Raw genomic sequence first — 20,752 nt, 5'->3', positions numbered from 1 at the left:
CTATTTTTTCCACTTCATGTGAGTGGTTCTGTGCAGAAATACAAGACCAGTTGATAGTCATAATTTGTGTTTAAAAGGGGAAGTATAAGGCTACATGTGTGCTATAATGTAGCAGAACTAGAGTGACCACCAACCAGACTCTGAAAAGGAGGACAAGTTACCTATAAAGTGAGGACAAATTGGCCAAAATGAGGACACCCCCGAATGTCTGCTCATAGTCCTACCTATTCCAGTTGAGTACCTGTAGCTAGCTGGTACATATGTGTAGTGTGTATGCTGTGTGAACTTCCTTCCCAACACCTTAAGAGTTGTGCTAGTAAGAGAGCCAGCAGACTGGGCTTTTAGCTCAATGTTAGCACGCTTGACTCCCGAATACAAGGTGCTGCTGTTTGTGGGTTCGAGTCCGGGCGAGTGCAGGGCTGAGCTGTGCAAATCAGCACAAGGCATTGGTGCCATGACCCAGATCAGCAGTGAGGTTTAGACATGAACATGCAATTTGTGTTGAAAAGGGCAAGTGGGGGCTATATGTGTACCATAAAGTAGCAGAAATAGCATTACCACAACACAAATCTTTGGGCCATTCGCTCAACCTTGCTATCTGTAAGCCCCCCTTATCTGCGACCGCAGAGAATATGCTCTTTTTTTATCATCGATCACTACTTATAAGCCTCATTTGCTGTGGAGCACTTGTGGAACACACAAGGTCCGCATAGAGGGCTTATGATTGATAGGTCTATATGGTCTTTTGGGCCCCCACCGTCGACTTCAAGGCAGCGCTGCCTGGAAGGCACTAAGGCTAGGCAAGGGTTAGGTTTAGGTATAGGATTACAATTAGGGTTAGGTATGGCAGCGCTGCCTGGGGGCCCAAAAGTCCATCAAGCTGTAAAACTCCATAAAGCTGTATAAATGGTCATCCTAGACAAACAATGTTATCATTGTGGCTAACTACTACTGTCAGCAGCTAACATTATTTTACTGTTGGGCGTAATGTTAAGTTGGAAAGACAATACTGGAAATTTAAATGAAGGATCAATCTTTGCCTTTTTATTTTACTTAATTTTAAAATAATTAGCGGACTATTTAATGCAGATACTGATAGATCGGCAAATAGCTAATATCAGCAGATAATATCAGCACAGCAATTCATCGGTCCGGCTCTTGTTGTGAGCCTGCTCAAACTATTTGGACAGACTTGATTCCAAAGTTTGTCGGATTCTGGACTAAAATCAGGTCAACATCACAGTGTCTGCTTGGCATAAGTCAGCACCAGTTAGCTTTCATGCATCGTTCTGAGCTTTAATGACATCATGATGTCTCACTTTGCAGTATTTTTAAAATATAAAAGTACAATAGTATTTTGATACAAAATAGTCATTTTCTTCAACCCAATAAAATACAAATGATAAAATAGCCTAGTATTTTTATATTTGAAATACATATTTGTAATACATGTATCAGAAATACTGCCCATCCCTGAACTCATAACATAGCTTTAAATCATGCAGTCAATATACAGAAAATTAAGATAGACCCAATTTGGACACAGAATGTAGAAGACACAGTGTTTCCCACAGAATTGGATTCAATTTGTGGCGGTAGCTGACTTTGACAGGGGGGGGTATTAAGATCGTCTTGGCCAACTACATCGGGATTTTGCAAACATTCAGTGTCAGAGTCAATAAAATAAGCCCTTCAACGAAATTGACAAGCAGCTGTAAGTAGGCTAAGCATGCTAAATTCGACATCCAAACAGTATTCTAACGTTAGCTTTGAGATACTGCTTGATTTCATAAAATTTAGTTTAGTCTCTTCAATGTAGCATAGGCTACTATGTTGTGATAAGACCTTAGCAGAGTTCACTTCAATGCAGCAGTTTTGAACAAATTTGCGCAGCATGGTCACGATGCTAAGCGGATTTAATAGCAATTTAGCCAGACGTCTTCTATGCAATGCTTCTATGTGGCAACAACAATCCTTCAACAATCGTGAATATTTTGTTAAATGCACATGCAGAGGAGTGGCAGCGGGCTACGAGAGAGAGCGGGGCGGGGCAAGGAAAGGCTGCGTCCATAAAAAGCGCAGCTCAATGGCAATGCAAGGATTTGACCTTATATTTAATTTAAATTAAATTAAATTAAATTAAATTAAACATAGAATATTCATCTGTGGCGGCCGATTTGTATTTCGTGGCGCCCCGCCACAGATTAATCAATGACTCATTGACTGATTACTCAAACACTGAGACACAATGTCAATATTTGACCTATTAAAACACCTCTCTTGTAACACGTAGGCCTATTCATCTTTACCAGGGGTGTAGTGGTAAAATAAGAGGTGGGTAAACTATAAATTCTGTGATGGTACACGATTGTTGATGATAAGGTGGACTGCGCCATGCAGGTAGGCTATCAGATTTTTTTTTTAAATTAAGGCATTCAGAACATGTTTGATGATGGTGGAGGAAATTGTCCAATGTTATATTAAATATGAAATGGTTCCTAGAGATGAGTGTAGGCTACATACTGTATTTGTGAATGTGGATAATACAGTGTTATTTGTAAAAGTTGCATTTGGTGAATAGGTGCGTGAAGCCGACCTCAAGCTCTTCAGTCAGTCATCAACAATCGTGTACACTTTTTTGAGAGGTGGGTAAATTCTATTTCTGAAATTTCAGAGATGGATAAATTGTGTTTAGGCTAGCCTACTTAGCTTCCACTACAGCCCTGATCTTTTCCATAATAGGCTACAGCAGGAACTCAAGAAGTCGCGTGCAATTAATGAGGCAAAGATCATTAGGAACTTCTCTAATTTGAAAAAAGAAAATCTTAAGATTTCATTTTCAGTTCTGCTCCGCAGTAAAATCTTTGGCCTGTGGTGACTTCGAACCTTTTGCCTTCGTTTGTCACGTTCCATTTAAGTACCGGAAAACTAACAAGGACGCTCGATTTCACGCCCGTTACATGCCGCATGCAGAATGCAGATCTGACCGAACGTGATGCATGGACCAGTGCTGGCTGGCATGCTGCAAAAAGTGCAGCATGCGCATGCATCACGTTCAGCCAGATCTGCGCAGCGCTGCACGAAGTCGAATGAGCTTATTTTCTTTCGTGTCCACCTACAAATCCCGCCTCTTTACGATATAGGCTAGTAGGCATGTCCTTCAGCTGTGCACTCTTACTATTGGTAAAGTGGCCCAAACTGGAATTCACCAGGGGTTGTTCTGCACAACATACCGTTAGCGGGGTTTTGGCGAACATCTTAGTCTATGCTTTCTTCAAGTACTCAGCCCTCCGAGATTTCACCAACAAACTGGCTTGTAAGAAAAATTGAACCTTCCGACATGGAGATGGAAGAGAAAAATGGCGATTCCAAATATGGTTAGTTATCATATCCCTCTTTCTTTACAAATGTTATCAGAATGACAACAAATTGGAAACAATGACTAGTGCAAGCTAATAATAAAATGGGTGTGGACAGCATGTAGGCTATCATATAGGTAGGCTAATAGTCTTTTGCTTTTCAGCATTCAGACTCACCATAATAACACATAATCTAAATGTAGGCTAGGCATTGGTTACCGTTGACTGTGCTTGCGACGTTTGTTGAAGAACAGCCTTCGAATCGAATGGACTGGGTGTAGCCAGTTTCGATTTGAACGAAAAATTGCAAAATAAGGAGACCGTTTCCTGATGCTGAAAATCAACACGGGCTAATTCCCTAGCAGCATTGGTCAAAAGGCATTGGTCGGTCTGACTAAGACAGTAGTAAACGGTAGTCAGCGGCGTTTTGTTATTCTGTTTTCTTAAGTGTGACATCATCGTTCAATTCACTCTTCAATTGGTGACTTAATGAATTTATTAGGCTTATGATAATAATACAGATGGGATGTTGTTTTCAAGAAACAAACTGGAAACTAAACTCTCTCTCCCTCTGTCTCTCTCTTTTTCTCTCTCTCTCTTACTCACACACACACACACACACACACACTCACTCACACACACACACACACTGTCTGCCTGTCTCTCTTTAATCTCCCCCAACACTGGCTGGCAACTGACTGTATGTTTGCATGGGTGTGTGGGGGGTTGTTTTACTGTTTGATTAGACCATGCTGTACTGTTGTTTTACTGTTGATTAGACCATGCGTTGAAATGCTTAGTTTAACTTACTAGAAACATGACAAGGCTGCCTGTGTCATCTCTGTAATAAAAGCATAGCACACTAGCTCAGCCCTTAACATTTATTTTCAGTCAATAGATTCAACGTTTATTTCTTAAATCCTAAATTTCTATGTCCCGTTTCCATGTGAACTACCTGCCATCCCTCTTTTCTCTGGAGGGTCATAAAATCCTACAGCCTTTTACTAACCCTCGCCTTTTGACTCCTGGACAGTTGTGTCTTGCACAGCTGTTAACTGTTAAAAGAACAGTCCAACGTTGCCTGCACCAGTCGTCCTGAGTTGTCTAAACTTCTTAGGAAGGTCTGGCTACTAGTAAACCCCCACCACCCACCCGACAGATTTGGCAAGGCTGTGAGCTGAGAGCCAGGCAGGCAACAGCCTGTCAACAGCCCATTCCCCACTTTCAGGGATGTGGGCTGCCAGGGAGCAGAGCTAATGTCCAGTCTCATTGTCTGAGCTGGACACTCAGCTGGCCACAAATAACCTATTGTAATTCAGCCTTGGGCTATGCACTGGTAGGCGAGACGTATCAGATCTGACTGTTAGATTTTAGTGGTTTTCTGTACTGTATGTCATTCTTTTGGTTCTTTGTTTAAGAGACTGCAGAAACTGTGGGGACAGGACGTTTATTGTAAGCAGACAGAATGTTGTCACTTTACAATAGCAAATGGTGTACCTAACTAATTGTTCCCCACAAGAGACATCTTAATTGAATAAGGCTATATCACCCCCTCAATTTGACCCCAGACATAAATGTATATTCTGGTATTATAATTAGCCAGAAGTTTCCCAGATCTTTGCTTCAGTTCATTACCTTGGCTTCACCTTGCAACACTGTGCTGTGCTGTGCGTACAACAGGGTTACCAGAACTCTGTTGTTACATCCAGAATAAATAACTATTCTTTCGCAAGCCAGCCTCAAGTTTTACCTGCTCTTAACTACACTGGAATCTACTCGGTCAACTGTGTCTCCATTTGGGATTAAGGAGACAATTTTAATAGCATTCTTCAGTGACTGATCACTCAAGTAAATGTGAGGTGTACACAGCCAGTGGGAGTGAAGCAGTGTAGTTTCTCTTTCTGAATTTGCAAATTCTGAAGGCAAATTCACAATGCTTTTCCTATATTTTTTTATACAGTAACCATGGTTTTACTATGGTAAATCATGGTGATGATAATTGCTATGCTCCATGGTTTATCCATAGCACTTCTTAGTAACTGTGGTACTACTAGGGTTTAAACATCCCTTATGAAAATTCAATATGGTTTGCTCTGTTTTTTATACAGGAACCATGGTTTTATGATCACTAACCATGGTTTATCCATAGCACTTCATAGTAGTTGTGGTACTACTATTGTTTTAACATCCGTTATGAAAATGAAACATGGTTTTACAATGGTAAATAACCATGGTTAAGTGCCTTGCTGAATGGTGGAAGCCAGGAATGGACTCTATGCACAACTCCATTTTGGATTTGCGTGTACTGGCATATCAACTTCCTGTTTACAGTAATACATTGGCAGATATGGCTCTTTTCTATTGTCATTGTCTTCAACACCTCGTCTCACGGTAATGTAGACCGACTTTGTAAAAATGTTGTGTGCCACTCCCTCCAGCAAATGGGAAAAGGGTTTAAACTGTTCTTAACCTTAATCAAGCAACTGATTAAGTTAACTTTAGATTTACTTAACTGTTTTTGAATAACTTAAGCTATGTTGTTCAACTAGCAATAGCCTACTACCGGTATATTAAAACTGACAGGCCAGTAATCTGTCATTTTTTGTTAACAAGAAGTTGACAAGCCAGGATGAAGCGAATCCAAAAGTCGTGCATGGAGCCCATTGAACCCACAACTTTTCAGGCAACTGCATGCTAGCCCAGCTCCTTAGCCACTACGTTACCGCTGCCTCACAACGCCTCACTACACCTCACTACTACTACTCAGGTTGATGACCAAGGTGCCGTAGTGAAACCATGATAAAACCATAGGCATGAACCGTTATTCCCCTGGTTAACCATAAAATCCATGCTTAAAGTAGCACTGAGGGTCCTCCTACAGTTGCAACAAACATAACTCCACCCACAGCAGTCTGTAGAAAAAGAGATCTGAATTCCTGTAGCATAGCAGCTCTTTTCCATTTCGATTTTGGAGGCCGGGGGCAATGTTCCTACCCGAACAGCATCTTCCTATGGCTTCCTAAAGGGTGAATGAAGATAATTCCTATATCTTCCTATAGGGTGAACGGCACTTAGAGCAGGAGTGCCGTTCACCCTATTGAGAGTTTATGTGCCATCAAAATGATTTTGGTAAAAAAAAAACTCTTTAGGGGGCCTTTAAAGAACCATGGTTAATTTTCGGGCAAAAAAACCCCATGTTTTTTCTCAGGTTTATCACCAACTGTAACTGTAGTGAACCATGATAGTCATACCATACCATTTTTAATTTTTGGAAGCGTGTGAAGTGAAGTTTTGGCATGTGGAATATGAAGAACACATTTTGGATTTTATTATTTTGTTTCAGTGTAACACTATATAATGAATTGAAAAGTGAAAACAGTAGGCCATAAGTTAATGGTTTACAGCCAAGTTACCTGTTACAAATCTGCCCCCAGCTGAATATGATGAGTTCCACATGGAGGTGGTACTCTGTAATATAGGCAGTGCTTTGTTAAATTGTGTAGTGTGCCTTAGTCTTAGATATTAGCTGCTTTCAGACCTACGTGTAAGTCTGCATGTTCTGCGGATGTCAAGCGGTTGGGTCTTATATCTATAACAACATAACTGGCCATTTGGAATTCCGAACTTAGCCGGCTGATACACTACTCCCCTCCTAGTATTTCCAACGGACATTATGTAAATGAGCTCATAATAGTGTCTGAAGGAAGCGAAGGACATGCAGAGGTTCTGTTCATGTGCGTGTTCAACCTGTTTAGTCACACAGAGGTTCTGTTCATGTGCGTGTTCAACCTGTTTAGTCACACAGAGGATGTTATGACCAGGGGGAGTGAAAGTGAAAGTAACGCAGAAACTCCACACAAGATCAACAACCTGTGAGGGGACCATTAGGGACGTCTGCAGAGGGATGCTGGTGGAGGTGTTGTTTTGTCTCACTTTGGCTGGTCTCAGGTGGACCGTCCCCCAGAGAACACTCTGTGACGCTCAGTGAAGTCTGAGATGAACGAGGGCAGAGAGGGGATGACTGGTTAGAGTAGGCAAATGTGTTCGTGAAGAGACAAAGGCAGGAAATAGGGCAGATAGAAGCAGTGTCGGTATTCAAGGAGGACAAAACATGGCAAAAGACGCGCCCTATGGAGAGAAAGGTAGGATTCTTCTTCAAAATGCAAAATGAGTTTTGTTCTCATGAGTTATGATATTCAAATCAAGTCGGGCCACGTCTGACTACAGTGACAGTGTCAGACTTAAGCTAACATACAATTCCATACCATTTAAGGTTAAGAGGAAAATGTACTATGGTAAAAAATATCTTATTTCTCACTTGTGCTGTTATTTATGGCCTTGTGACGTATAATAGAAGATCTAAAAGTGCCTCCTTCCTGTGTGAATAGACACGGTAGAAAGGTTTGGAGATGTTGACACAGGAAATGAGATGAAGTCCATTTCCGCTCTAAAATGTATCACTCAGTTCAGTATTCTATAAAGAACAAACTACAGAATCAATTAAAAATTAACTGTTACTTTTAAATATAAACTTGGCTTTTTTAATCATCACTCATCTGCTAAGCAAATGGTGTCTGACCTTGTAACTGCATAGAGCTGGATGAACGTCCAATAAGCTTAGGCAGCGATACTGATTGTTAGGCTGCAATATGGTGGGTTGCTAGGCATGTCTGTCTTGGCAGGAGAAAATGAATGGTATGCCAAAAGCTCTCACGATGTGAAAGCATAAATACCCGTGCTCATATTCTCACAAACAAACACACCCACATACACAGGACAAGACCATGTAAACAATGTTCATCATTTTGCTTCCATAGGGGACCCACGGAAGTTTGACCCCACTTTTAAAGGCCCTATTCATAACAGGTACTGAAGAGACTTTTCTGTATTGCGTGTGTTACTCATATTACTGTATACCATATGTAGCCTATCCAACCATTTTGCTGTCTTCTGCATTCTTCTGTATATTTTTAACAAACAATGAACTTTTCCTCCTTGACAGGGGTTGCACAGACATCTTGTGCTGCATCCTTTTCATCTTGGCCATTGTGGGCTACTTTGGCGTGGGAATTCTGGGTAAGGTTTCACTCTTATGTCTAGATGTAAATGAGACATTTAATCAGTGGCCAAGATGGACAAAAGGCCATGACGAATTATACTGTATGTGTGAGTGCTTTTCTTACACTGTCCTGTAGAGGGCCAGATTACAAGCACACTGCACATACTTACGTCTCTCTCTCTCTCCTTGTAGCTTGGTCGAGGGGTGACCCTCGTAAAGTCATATACCCCACCGACAGCACAGGGCAGTTCTGTGGGCAGGCAGGGACTGACCTGGAGTAAGTTCACTCTTCATGCCCTCCATGTATGCAGCATATGTCATATTGCCTTTGATTCTTTTTTTTAATATATATATATATATATATATATATATATATATATATTCAAGCTCTCACATATTTCTCTCACAACGAAACCCTTACTCTTTTGCTTCTGGACTGTTGCAGTGTGTAATGCGTGTGCCTGAAGAGACTTCTGCACTGTTGCAGTGCGTAATGTGTGTGCTTGAATAGACTGGTGAGGACCCTCTTCTGACATGTCCCTCTGTGTTGCTCCTGCAGGAAGAAGCCTTTTCTGTTCTACTTCAACATCCTGAAGTGTGCCAGCCCACTGACGCTCCTGGAGTTCCAGTGCCCTACCCCACAGGTCAGCTCCCACCACACACTGACCACTAACTCCCACTCCGCCATGCATTTCCCCCAATGCACCAAAAGGGTTCCACAGGGAATAAAAACACTTTTGTGTGCCAATCTAAATGAAAGTAGTCCTATTAAAGTCAGTTTGAATTGAGTTAGTGTTTAGAGAAAAAGAGCACTGTTATGTTTGTTTGCCATTGCTAAACTAATGTTTGTTGTCAAACAATTTAGTCATTCTAAAATATCCTTAAGCTGAAGCATCTTAACTGGCTTCAGTGTGTATACAGTGTGACACTATGTATTTGTACCCTGAAATAAAAATGAAGTTCTTTGTATTTGGACAGATTTGTGTGGAATCATGTCCGAATAAGTTCCTGACGCTGGCGAATGCACGTCTTAAAACTGACGACATGGCCTATTACACGAAGTTCTGCAAGAATACAGAGTTGTCCATGCTGGTTTGTATTTTGAAATGATATTCCCTTCTCACTGAGCTGTACTATCCTTTTAATGTTACAGTTTTTCTCGATTGTTTACACACATTTTCTGAAAGCATGCCTCAATACTCTCAGAACTTTACACACAAATCAAAAACACACACACACACACAATGGGCAAAACCCCTCAATTCTCCTGCAAAATGAAACTGTACATTCAAAACAATGTTATTTCTTCTCAAGATGGTATTTTGTTTTCAAATGACACACACAAACCATCAAATGAATAGACATTTATAAGAACCAGTTGAACACTGACGTGCTCAATGTAAAACACTATGATGAATGGAAAACAGTGTGGCAGTGTATTCCTTGTGAAAACAAGATATTTGATATTTTCTTCATGAAAATTGTGCCAAATGCAGAGAATTGTGTGTAGTGTTGTGAAAAAAGTGTGTTTTAGAAGTGCAATTTGAGTGTAAAGCAGGAAGCGGCTTGTAGTTTAGCAGAATTGGTTCAGGGGGTTGGTTCATGAGCTACATGTTGTGGTCATTGTGTCTCAAGTACCAGTTTTTTATGTGTAAACAATCGAAAAAAATGAATAATATATTATTGTAATATTCAAGGACAGAATCTCAACGTAACTCACTAGATGTTCTCCTTCTTGTTTTCAGAGTGTCACAGAGATTCTGAGGGATCGCCTCTGTCCTGGGATGATCTTTCCAAGTAAAAACTGTACGTTTACGTGTGCATTTTCTTGAGCACTTAACAAGTGTGACGTGTTCATTCAAACAATGTGCCTTTTGTGTCTTCTGCATTTATATAGCAAGCATGGTAGATTATGTGTGTAACATATTTGTCAAGATTTAAATACTTTGGATGACAAATTGATTGCCCTGCTTCAGTCTCTCGCCGCTGCCTGCCAGACCTGGGGACGAAGATGGGAGGAGTCGTCGTCATCGGTGAGAATACAACCAGCTACATGGATGAGAACGATGTGACCCACAATGCTAATGATCTCTTGGATGCTACAAAGTAAGTGTTGCTCCCAAGTCCCAGTATTACCTTAGGATTGTCTACCAAGCCAGTTTGTGCCAGTCAGTCTCCATCATGTCACAGAACCTGTCCAGCCCACTGCTGAGTTACAGTATGGTTCAGGCATTGAACTACCAAATTCACTTTATCCATATTACAGTAAAGCAAAATTGTGTTTTGCAGGAAGTCAAACATTGCTACGGAAACACGACAGGTTTTCATGAGGGTCTTTGAAGACTACACTCAGTCCTGGCACTGGATCCTGATGTAAGCATTTTTTTTTATGCATAGCACAAAACGAGAGAATAGAGTTCTGAAGCCATGACGTGGCGTTGCCAAGGCAGCAATTTCACAGGATCTAAACAAACCAATTTAACCTTAGTGGTGACTTTCTTAAAAATCTGTTAAAACAATTTACGTTTCTAGTATATTTTTTACACTGTAGGAATCACATACGATTGCATACATACATTTCATCTTACTATGTGGCGTTGTATTGCTTATATTGCTGTAGATATTACTCATAATGTTGAGCCCTTTTCCTTGCAGCGGTCTCGTTATCGCAATGGTCGTCAGTCTGATCTTCATCGTGCTGCTGCGCTTCCTGGCAGGCATCATGGTCTGGGTCATGATGGCCATGGTCATCGTCGTCATTTTTTACGGTAAACTGAAGTCCACATCAAACATATCAGAAAGAGAGAGAGTATTGTAACTGTGTTCAAGTGCAAGACAATGTGGACAACGTAAACATCCAAGCATGGGCGGTGGTAGTGTGGTTAAGGAGCTGGGCTAGCATGCAGTAGCCTGAAAAAAAGTTGTGGGTTCAATTCCCGGCTTCCAGCGTTGTGCCCTTGACCAATGCAAATTGCTCTGGGGACAATGTGGTCCCTTGTAATAGAATTGACCTATGTACTGTAAGTCACGTTGGATGACTGCTAAATGAATAAATGTGCATGTCAGTGCATCACAAATGACCTTCCCATCCTTCTCCCAGGGATTATCCATTGCTACCTGGAATACGCTGCTCTAAAAGGAACTCCTGGTGCTGATGTCACCATCCGCGACCTCGGCCTGCAGACAGACTTCTCTGTGTATCTGCATCTCCGGCAGACCTGGCTAGCATTCAGTGAGCACTTTACTCTCTTATAGTATAATACTTATACTTACACTACTTAATATCTCCGGCAGACCTGGCTAACATTCAGTGAGCACTTTACTTTCTTATAGTATAATACTTATAGGCAGACCTGGCTAGCATTCAGTGAGCACTTTACTCTCTTATAGTGCAATACTTATACTTACACTACTTAATATCTCCGGCAGACCTGGCTAGCATTCAGTGAGCACTTTACTTTCTTATAGTATAATACTTATACTTACACTACTTAATATCTCCGGCAGACCTGGCTAGCATTCAGTGAGCACTTTACTTTCTTATAGTATAATACTTATACTTACACTACTTAATATCTCCGGCAGACCTGGCTAGCATTCAGTGAGCACTTTACTTTCTTATAGTATAATAATACTTATACTTATACTTACACTACTTAATATCTCCGCAGACCTGGCTGGCTGGCATTCAGTGAGCACTTTACTTTCTTATAGTATAATACTTATACTTACACTACTTAATATCTCCGGCAGACCTGGCTAGCATTCAGTGAGCACTTTACTTTCTTATAGTATAATACTTATACTTACACTACTTAATATCTCCGGCAGACCTGGCTAGCATTCAGTGAGCACTTTACTCTCGCTTGCTTACTTACGGATAGTACATCCAATGTTGTCTGGTTCTTAACATTTCAACCAATATAATACTTGTTGGTTGCATTTTTCCATTCAACCCAATCTCATTTCCCTATGATAATAATAATAATAATAATAATTATTATTATTATTTCTCTCTCTCCGTCTCCTTCCTTATGTCTCAGTGATCATCCTGGCCATCGTGGAGCTGGTCATCATCATCCTCCTCATCTTCCTCAGGAAGAGAATTCTCATCGCCATCGCTCTCATTAAGGAAGCAAGCAGGTGAGCGCTGAATGCAAACTACACGGAAACTGCCGTTTCATTCATTTCAGCGTGTCTCTCACAGATGGGTCACTCATTATCTCCCGCCGCCTTTCCTCCAGGGCCGTCGGTCATGTGATGTCCTCGCTGGTCTACCCTCTGTTGACCTTCTTCCTGCTGTCCCTGGTGATCGCGTACTGGGCGGTCACTGCTGTGTATCCTTTTCAGCCTGTCCGACTCCCTCCCTCCCATACTGTTGGGGTATGAGTCTAAGGGGGTTTTCCCACTGACCGCTCATTTGCACTTTATTCAGGAACAAGGAAATAAATAAGGGCTCTGAAGCGTTCTGTTCTGGTCGCGGTCACTTGTGGCAAAACTCCTTGACACACTCCTTCAGCTTCTTGTCCACCTCCAACGAGGCCGTGTATAAAGTGTTCAACACCAGTGAGTGTTCACACTCTCTGGAGCGTTGTGACCCAAAGGTAAGCCCCCCCCAAACCCCACTCCCTTCAGCCGCTTGCATGGAGCATTTTTGAAGACCACGCCACTCAGCATTTTCTATTTTGACATTTTATTCAGAATAAAATAACACAGAGGCTGCATTGCCGTGCCACAATGTAATGCCACATCTATGATACTGTGATTTGTGTATTGTGACTTTGAGTTAATAATTGATTTTATTCTCTCTGTGACAAATTTGTTTTGTTTTCTATTTGGAGTTAATTATTGGTTATGGAAATTGGTTGGCATTTTTTTGTTGCTACCTTTTTTTGCTTCTCTTCCTGGCTGGATAAAGTTGGGTAATTCAGTATCTTATCCAGTGCGGTTCTCCTGTTCTGCATCACTGCATATTCACAGATGGTAGATCAGCAGTTGTGATGTTATTTGTTATGACCCACAACCCCAACTATTGTATTGTTTTTACACAGTTGTATAAAGTGAGTAGAGTAAGCAAGTCCGTCCTCAGAGTTTGCTTCACTATTGCCAGTTCCCTCAAAGAGGTGTTTCACAATTGGCTATATATCTTGAAGGCATGAAGGGACAGCACATCTGTATTGATCCTGAAAGTCTTAGTAAAACTCTAATTAGTGTAATTGTTTGTGTGGCTCAAGTCAGGTATTTAAGGTCTAGTCAACATTTGCTTGTCTTGTTTGGGTGAAGTCCTCTCTGTGTCTCCTTTCCGATTACTCCACCTGACCCTGAAAAAGCTCCGATTTCTGCCGGACTAACATGTTTACATGCATTTAAAAAGTTTGGATTTGGTCAGACTAACACAATAACTAAACACTTCCTCGTGTCTCCACCCGACCCTTTCCAGACCTTCAAGGACTCCAACATCACAGATGTGTGTCGAGATGCTGAGTGCCAGTTTGCCTTCTACGGCGGAGAGACCCTCTACCACAAGTACCTGATCGTGTTCCAGTTCTACAACCTCTTCCTCTTCTTCTGGTGTGCCAACTTTGTAACGGCACTGGGGCAGGTGACCCTAGCAGGGGCTTTCGCTTCGTACTACTGGGCCTTTAAGAAGCCAGAGGACATCCCTGCCTTCCCCATATTCGCCTCACTGGGAAGGGCTCTCAGGTACCAACTCTCATACCGTACTGTGTGTGTGTGTGTTTGTGTGTGTGTGTGTGTTTGTGTGTGTGTGTGTGTGTTTGTGTTTGTGTTTGTGCATGTGTGTGTGATTGTGTGTGTGTGTGTGCGTGTGTGCGTGTATGATTGTGTGTGTTTGTGCCTGAGTGCATGTGTGTGTGTGTGTGTGTGTGTGCGTGTGTGATTGTGTGTGTTTATGCCTGAGTGCATGTGTGTGTGTGTGTGTGTGTGTGTGTGTGTGTGTGTGTGTGTGTGTGTGTGTGCGTGTATACAGTATGCTGTACAGATGTGTTATGAGAGCAGAGCATGTGTGTGTGTGTGTGTGTGTGTGTGTGTGTGTGTGCGTCGTTATGCATCGTATGCTGTACAGATGTGTTATGAGAGCAGAGCAACTTCAGAGAAGAGAGAACGGAATGGTTTAGAGGAAATCATGAGCCCAACCCAAAACTGTGGCGGCTAGCTTTACAACAAGCATGGTGCTCCGGAAGTCAGCTACTGTGTGGCAATCTTTTTGTCTCTGTAAGAGAAATGGGGTTTGGCCACTCAGAACAAAAGAGTCATCAATGAAACATTAGCAGAGATCATATGGACATGAATAATTGACGCTATGGCCAGCACCACCAGCATCACAGCTGGTAAAGGGTGTGGTCAGAAAAAGAGCCAGGAAAACTGACACTCATGACAGTTACCCCCCTCCCTCCCCCGTGCAGGTACCACACAGGCTCTCTGGCATTCGGCTCCCTCATTCTGGCCATCGTGCAGGTCATCAGGGTCATCCTGGAGTATCTGGACCAGAAACTGAAAGGTCAGGGGGCCATGGATGGGCTGAGAGGATTTCTGTGACACATGCATGAAGTTCAGCTCAATGTACTAATAAAATATATACATACATACATATATATATATATATATATATATATATATATATATATATATATATATATATATATATATATATATATACCATTGTTAATTGCATCAGACAAAAATTATTAGCCACAGTAACTGTGAATGTAAATCAGTATATCGAGTGACTAGGAGGAGGATTTTTTTATCAGTAGTTCATACTCATCTTATTTTTTATAACTCTCCCCAATAGGAGCTCAAAATAGGTTTGCCAAATTCCTGCTGAGCTGTATGAAGTGCTGCTTCTGGTGCCTGGAGAAGTTCATCAAGTTCCTGAACAGAAATGCCTACATCATGGTAAGTGGAACACCCTTGACTGTGCACATTTGGAGAACAGCTGAGTTCTTTGCTGAGTCCTTGCTGAGTTCTAGTTTTAGACGTCACCTCCTCCCTCTATGTTCTGGTGCTTTACAAACGGAACTATTGTAGTGCTGTCCTCAGAGAACATGCCGTGTGTGCGTGCATGACATTTGGAAGGAATGCTCAGTGTTTCCATTAGGCCTTTGGTGCACATGGTTGCAGTTGTTGTTTTTTTCTCCACTAGGTGGCAATATATGGCAAGAACTTCTGCACAGCAGCAAAGGATGCTTTCTTCCTTCTAATGAGGAACATTGTCAGGTGAATTATGGTATTATTGAATTATAGTGAATTTTGAATTATAAGTTCTCTCAATTTTGAGTTATCATGCAGGTTTATAGAGCTATGTCTGCTGTAAAGAATGCACCTATAACTAAAACATGAATCTTGTCCCTTGCAGAGTGGCAGTGCTTGATAAGGTTACAGATTTCCTCCTCTTCTTGGGCAAGCTGCTCATTGTTGGAATTGTGGGTAAGTGGCACATGCATTGAATAAAATGAATGACAAATGACACACATAATCCAGGTGGATTAATCTGATTAATCTGCGTATTGGGCCATGTAAGGTGCTTGCAGTCATGTAACGCATTGCTCTGTTTCCTGTCCTTTGTGTCCAGGCATCTGCTCATTCTTCTTTTTCTCTGGGAGAATTAAGGGCATCGAGGATGCAGCCCCCAACCTTAACTATTACTGGGTCCCAATCATGGTAAGGCTTTAGAGTCGATCTGGTTTGATGGCTAGATTGGCCTAAATGTTTCTTGAATTTCCATTGCAAGGAAAACCAGAAACCTTCATCACATTCATCAGATAGTTCATCCCAAAAGTCCAAATGTATTTGGCTCTTACAAGCTGATGTGATTTTCCAACAGTGTTGTGTAATGATGTTTTTATGTTGTTGTTGTTTTTGTTATTGTAGACCATAGTATTCGGCTCCTATCTGATTGCCCATGGCTTCTTCAGTGTGTATGCCATGTGTGTGGACACACTATTCCTGTGCTTCTGTAAGTAATGCACTCGCATTTGTCTGTCTGGGTGCTTGACCTGTTATTAGTCATATGAGACAATATCATATGAAAAACATACACAGAATATCTTAGACAGCTAAAAGTAATAAAGAGAAGTGAAACATATTTAGCGTAGCAAGCTAGCAGTTGTTTTAGCATTGATGCGTTTCACTTGAGAGCCCAAAATGAGGGCACTGTGACTTTGCCCCACTGCAGTGCTTAGTCTGTCCCCTAACAGCCCGGTTGCTGTGTCTCTGACTCTGCTTTCTTTCTCTCCCTTTCTGTTTCCTTCACTCCTTACCTCCTTTGTTATAATTATCCCTCCGTTGTCTTGTTCCCTCAATGTTTTTCTACTAACCCGATCCCTAACTCATTCACACACCCCAATGCATGCGTGCACCCGCTTCCAATGGCGGCGATTGAAAACGCTTCATCAGGCGAGGACTTGGAGCGAAACGACGGCTCCACGGAACGGCCGTATTTCATGTCTCCCGAACTCCACGAGATTCTGTCCAAGACCAAACCGGACGAGCCGGACGAGGGCTCGGCGGTGGTGCCGCCGATGGAGGAGGAGGAGACCCCGCTGCAGCAGGTGGAGCAAGACGGGGAGGTGCAGGTGAAGCAGGAGGCCACCGTGAGGACGGCGCACGAGGAGGAGGAGCAGCAGCCGCTCACCCAGGAGGAGGCGCCGGCCGAGGAGACCACGCCGCCGCCACAGACGCTGTCGTCGGAGCCCGAGACGCAGACCGCCGTGCCGCAGGCCGCTCCTCTGCAGAACGGGATTCTGGACGCAGAGTCCGAGGAGAACAAGGAGCCGGAGACGGCGCCTCAAGCGGCGGTGGCGGCGGCCGTGGAGGAGGAGGAGCAGGATGAAGAGGAGAAGCCCAAGGAAAATGGCCCGCAAGAAATAGACACCCCACTTACGCCTCAGGAATGAATTCAGAATCGGTCGTGAGTCATTGACTTTCAAAGGGATATGACACTATCAGGCGCGTTGGGAAAAGTCTGGATATATCTTATTTAAATGGCTTGCTGTCGTATGCTGTTTGTGTAGACTGGTATGTACTGTATCAGCCAAATGTAAAAAGATGTCCAGCTATCAACACTTCTTGTATGGGTAAGGTAAAAATGCCATAAGCTTGCCACTCTGAGTAGCTGTAGGACCAGAATAGCATTGTCTTGTAGTCTAGTCTGGTTACTGGGAATTGCAGAATTGAGCTTGTTCCTATGTTAAGTACACTATTAGGTATATGACAGTATGCAGCCTTGTTACAATCTCGTGACTCTAAAACTGTGGCATTTGGGGAGGCATGATGATGAGCCTTTTTAAATAAAAGAACAGACCCGAAAACCACATGCTAAGTTATAGAACAGTTGGTACAAAACCAACTTGTATTGTTTGTTAACATTTTGTGTGTGTGTGTGTGTGCACTCGTACACATGTGAGAGTGTTTTATGTGAAGGATGTACATTTTTACTTCTGGTGCTGGATCTGTGCCTACTCTCTGTGAAAGGTTGATTGATGTCTTAATTGTGTTCTAGAGTGCACTAATCTAATGACGCTACGTTTACAAAAGGTACAAAAAAAAGGCATAATCCAGTTCTCCTGTGTTTACACTGAAACCAGCTGACGCCAAATGGTGTAGTCCTTTTGTATGAAATTGTGGTATATACACTAACAAAGCCTGTTGGTTTGTATATATAAATGTATGGATTAAGTATTGTGCTTATTGTTGCTCCAATCAAGTAATGATCTGAAGAAAACACCACCTTTTTGCCTTGGGATCATAGATGGCGTTGACCACTGAAATTGGACACTTGTCTGCCTTCATCTGTCTCTTTCTACCTCTGTCTTTTTTGCTCTTTATTGCATGTTAGTCACATGGTCTATTAGTGCTCTATTAAAACGCATCTTTCTTCTACTGTAACATACTTTCTCTGGCTTTCCTTTATACACATAACTCTCCTATGGCCTTCTCGTTCTGTTGTCTGTAGCTAATGTGGAAATGCAGATTGCGTTTTGAGATTAGATCTAGACTATGCTGTACCTTCGCCAAATGTAATATCAAAGGTAAGTTCTGCGGGAGCAGTGAGAATCAGTAGGTCTGTCTGTATTTGTGTGTGTGTGAGTGAGTGAGATTCCGTATGAATACAGTACGCTGGGAAGAAGTTTGTGTCTTATTTGGTGTGTGTTATATTCCCAGTGGAGGACCTGGAACGCAACGATGGCACTGCAGAGAGGCCTTACTTCATGTCGGAGAAACTGCTCGGGACTCTGCAGAAGAAGAATGAGAAGGCCAAATAGACATTAGCCATAGACTTCGCTCAGGGATTGATCAATTACAATTCCTCCTTCATCCTTGCACTGATTGGAAACATTTCAGATCATTTGTTATATCTCTGACCACAGTGTGACCCTGACACACACTATACCACTCCTACCATGCAGAAAGCTATACTGTAGAAATGTATATTTCATAGCTTAACTGTTGGCATACTTTCCAATTCTGCACATATGCATGCAATTCTGGGGCTATGTGAATATCGTTTTGTTTTTCAATATCATTTCAAAAATAATGTTCAATATTGCTTTTTGTCACTTTTTAATTTTTGAGGTAACATCTTTTTAAATTTCAACACAATTGATCTGTTTTTTTACGCTTGCTCATGCAGTATTGTCATAGTATTGTTTATTTATATAAGACTATTCCGTTATATTCGTAAGCCATGTTCCAATTTACAACAAAGAGATGACATGTTCAGCGTATTGTATATATGATGCAAGTGTGTGTGTGAAAGTGGAAGTGTACAGTGTTGGGAAATAGTTATATACATGCTAGTGCAATGTATCCACTGTTTTCATAAAGTGTTTGTTGAATTGTCAGGAAATGTTCTGTTCTTATCTGAGCCCAGTTGTCCATGAACCAGACCAAATAGTGATACCCCCCAAGGTGGTTGTTACACCAACAGAAGTAAAAAACAATGTCTGATAAAATGAGTAGCCATCTAAAATTTTTTTGGCAGAAAACCTGTTTTTTTTTTTATTTCAAACAAATGGAATCTTCATGATTTCAACATTTTGTCATGCCTCCTTTGCTGCTCTCTCTCTTTCTCTCTCTGTGTGTGTGTGTGTATATATATATATATATATATATATACTGTATATATAATCACTCATTTTCTTTTTCTGTCAGTTTTTCCTGTCTTTTTGTTACTTTTTAAATATCATTCTGGACCTGGGCGCCATTCCAGTCCCACATTAAAACATTAAAAACATCACAAAATCAGCATTCTACCTGAGAAACATCTCAAAACTATGATCCTCGCTATCAGACTCAGTAACCGAAATCCTTATCCATCCTCAAGTTAAAGTCGAAGTTGGGGCGTCTGGTCAAAACTGCACTGAAGATTGTAGGTCATCCAGACCAGGGCTACATGCAGACACTATGACAAGTCAGTCCTCAGGGAGGCACTGAAAATTGTAGAAGACCCCACACACATCCTGTACGAGGAGTTTGCCCTCCTACCCTCAGGTAGTACTTTAGAGTACTAAACTGCAGATTAAATAAATACAAAAACTCCTTTATTCCAACTGCCATAAAGATGTTCAATGATAGATAGCTGGCTACCTATATGTTTTCCAGTATGCAGCTCTGACTGAGTTGCCTTTTGTTGTAACTGTGGTGGTGTGGGGCTGTATGTGTAACTGTTGTTTTTGTAATTGCCTTATGCATGAGCTGTGTATGTCTGTGATGCAGTTATCGTGAAGCCCAAGACAAAATTTCCTCTTGGGGACAAAGTATACTTTACTTCACTCATCCACTGCTTCATCTCTACCTGTCTGGACTACTGCAATGCCATACTCACAGGTCTCACCTCCACTCCTCATAGAGTTCCGCTATTACGCCCTGTGCCATTAAGGGAAAACATTAAACAGCACAAACCTTTTCTTTTCCAAAGGTCTATAGCTTCTATGATAGAACATTAATTAAGACATGTCCCATTTTCCTACACACTTGGATGCATTGCTGCATGACCTGTAGCCTACAATATGACATGACTTAATAGGGTATGGATATAAAAGCCATGGTAAATACCACTTTGCAGAGGTTATCATATGATAATATGCCGGGATATTTTTGTCTGGGCCTATGGACTACAACCACTGAGCAGTTGGCCTACTGAAGCCTTACCAGAGAGTCATGACTCATGTTCTAGGTTACTAGATTTACTAGATTATGTGGTACTGACTGAACAAAAGAAATGCCAGGGCTGATGTTGAGGGGTGGGGTGGTGAGAGGTTCAGTATCTCCCAGCCTGGCAAACATCATACTCTTTCAAGAGTATTCTGTC

At 41.8% G+C, this 20,752-nt stretch overlaps 1 protein-coding gene across 2 annotated transcripts; it reads left to right on the top strand.

The window, feature by feature from the left end:
- The first annotated feature begins 3,210 nt into the window (after positions 1–3,210).
- slc44a2 (solute carrier family 44 member 2) lies at positions 3,211–19,397 on the top strand. Of its 2 annotated transcripts, none has more exons than XM_048248501.1 (22): positions 3,211–3,377; positions 8,177–8,225; positions 8,362–8,435; positions 8,611–8,695; positions 8,978–9,062; positions 9,397–9,510; positions 10,164–10,224; positions 10,395–10,524; positions 10,708–10,791; positions 11,074–11,186; positions 11,519–11,650; positions 12,462–12,561; positions 12,663–12,755; positions 12,938–13,022; positions 13,859–14,121; positions 14,844–14,938; positions 15,233–15,336; positions 15,584–15,657; positions 15,797–15,867; positions 16,013–16,101; positions 16,312–16,396; positions 16,837–18,327. In XM_048248501.1, exons 1-22 carry the CDS (start codon positions 3,266–3,268, stop codon positions 17,334–17,336), a joined length of 2,598 nt encoding a protein of 865 aa, XP_048104458.1. In that variant the 5' UTR covers positions 3,211–3,265; the 3' UTR covers positions 17,337–18,327. The 2 variants fall into 2 exon arrangements, with proteins under 2 accessions (XP_048104458.1, XP_048104459.1); XM_048248502.1 differs by lacking the exon at positions 16,837–18,327 and adding an exon at positions 18,604–19,397 and having other exon boundaries at positions 3,213–3,377.
- The last annotated feature ends 1,355 nt before the right edge of the window (positions 19,398–20,752 follow it).

Source organism: Alosa alosa, chromosome 7 (genome assembly GCF_017589495.1).
Source record: "Alosa alosa isolate M-15738 ecotype Scorff River chromosome 7, AALO_Geno_1.1, whole genome shotgun sequence".
In the NCBI taxonomy this organism is placed as follows: Eukaryota; Metazoa; Chordata; class Actinopteri; order Clupeiformes; family Clupeidae; genus Alosa; species Alosa alosa.
The sequence above is the reverse complement of the archived record's forward strand: the minus strand, read 5'-3'. Positions and strand labels throughout refer to the sequence as shown.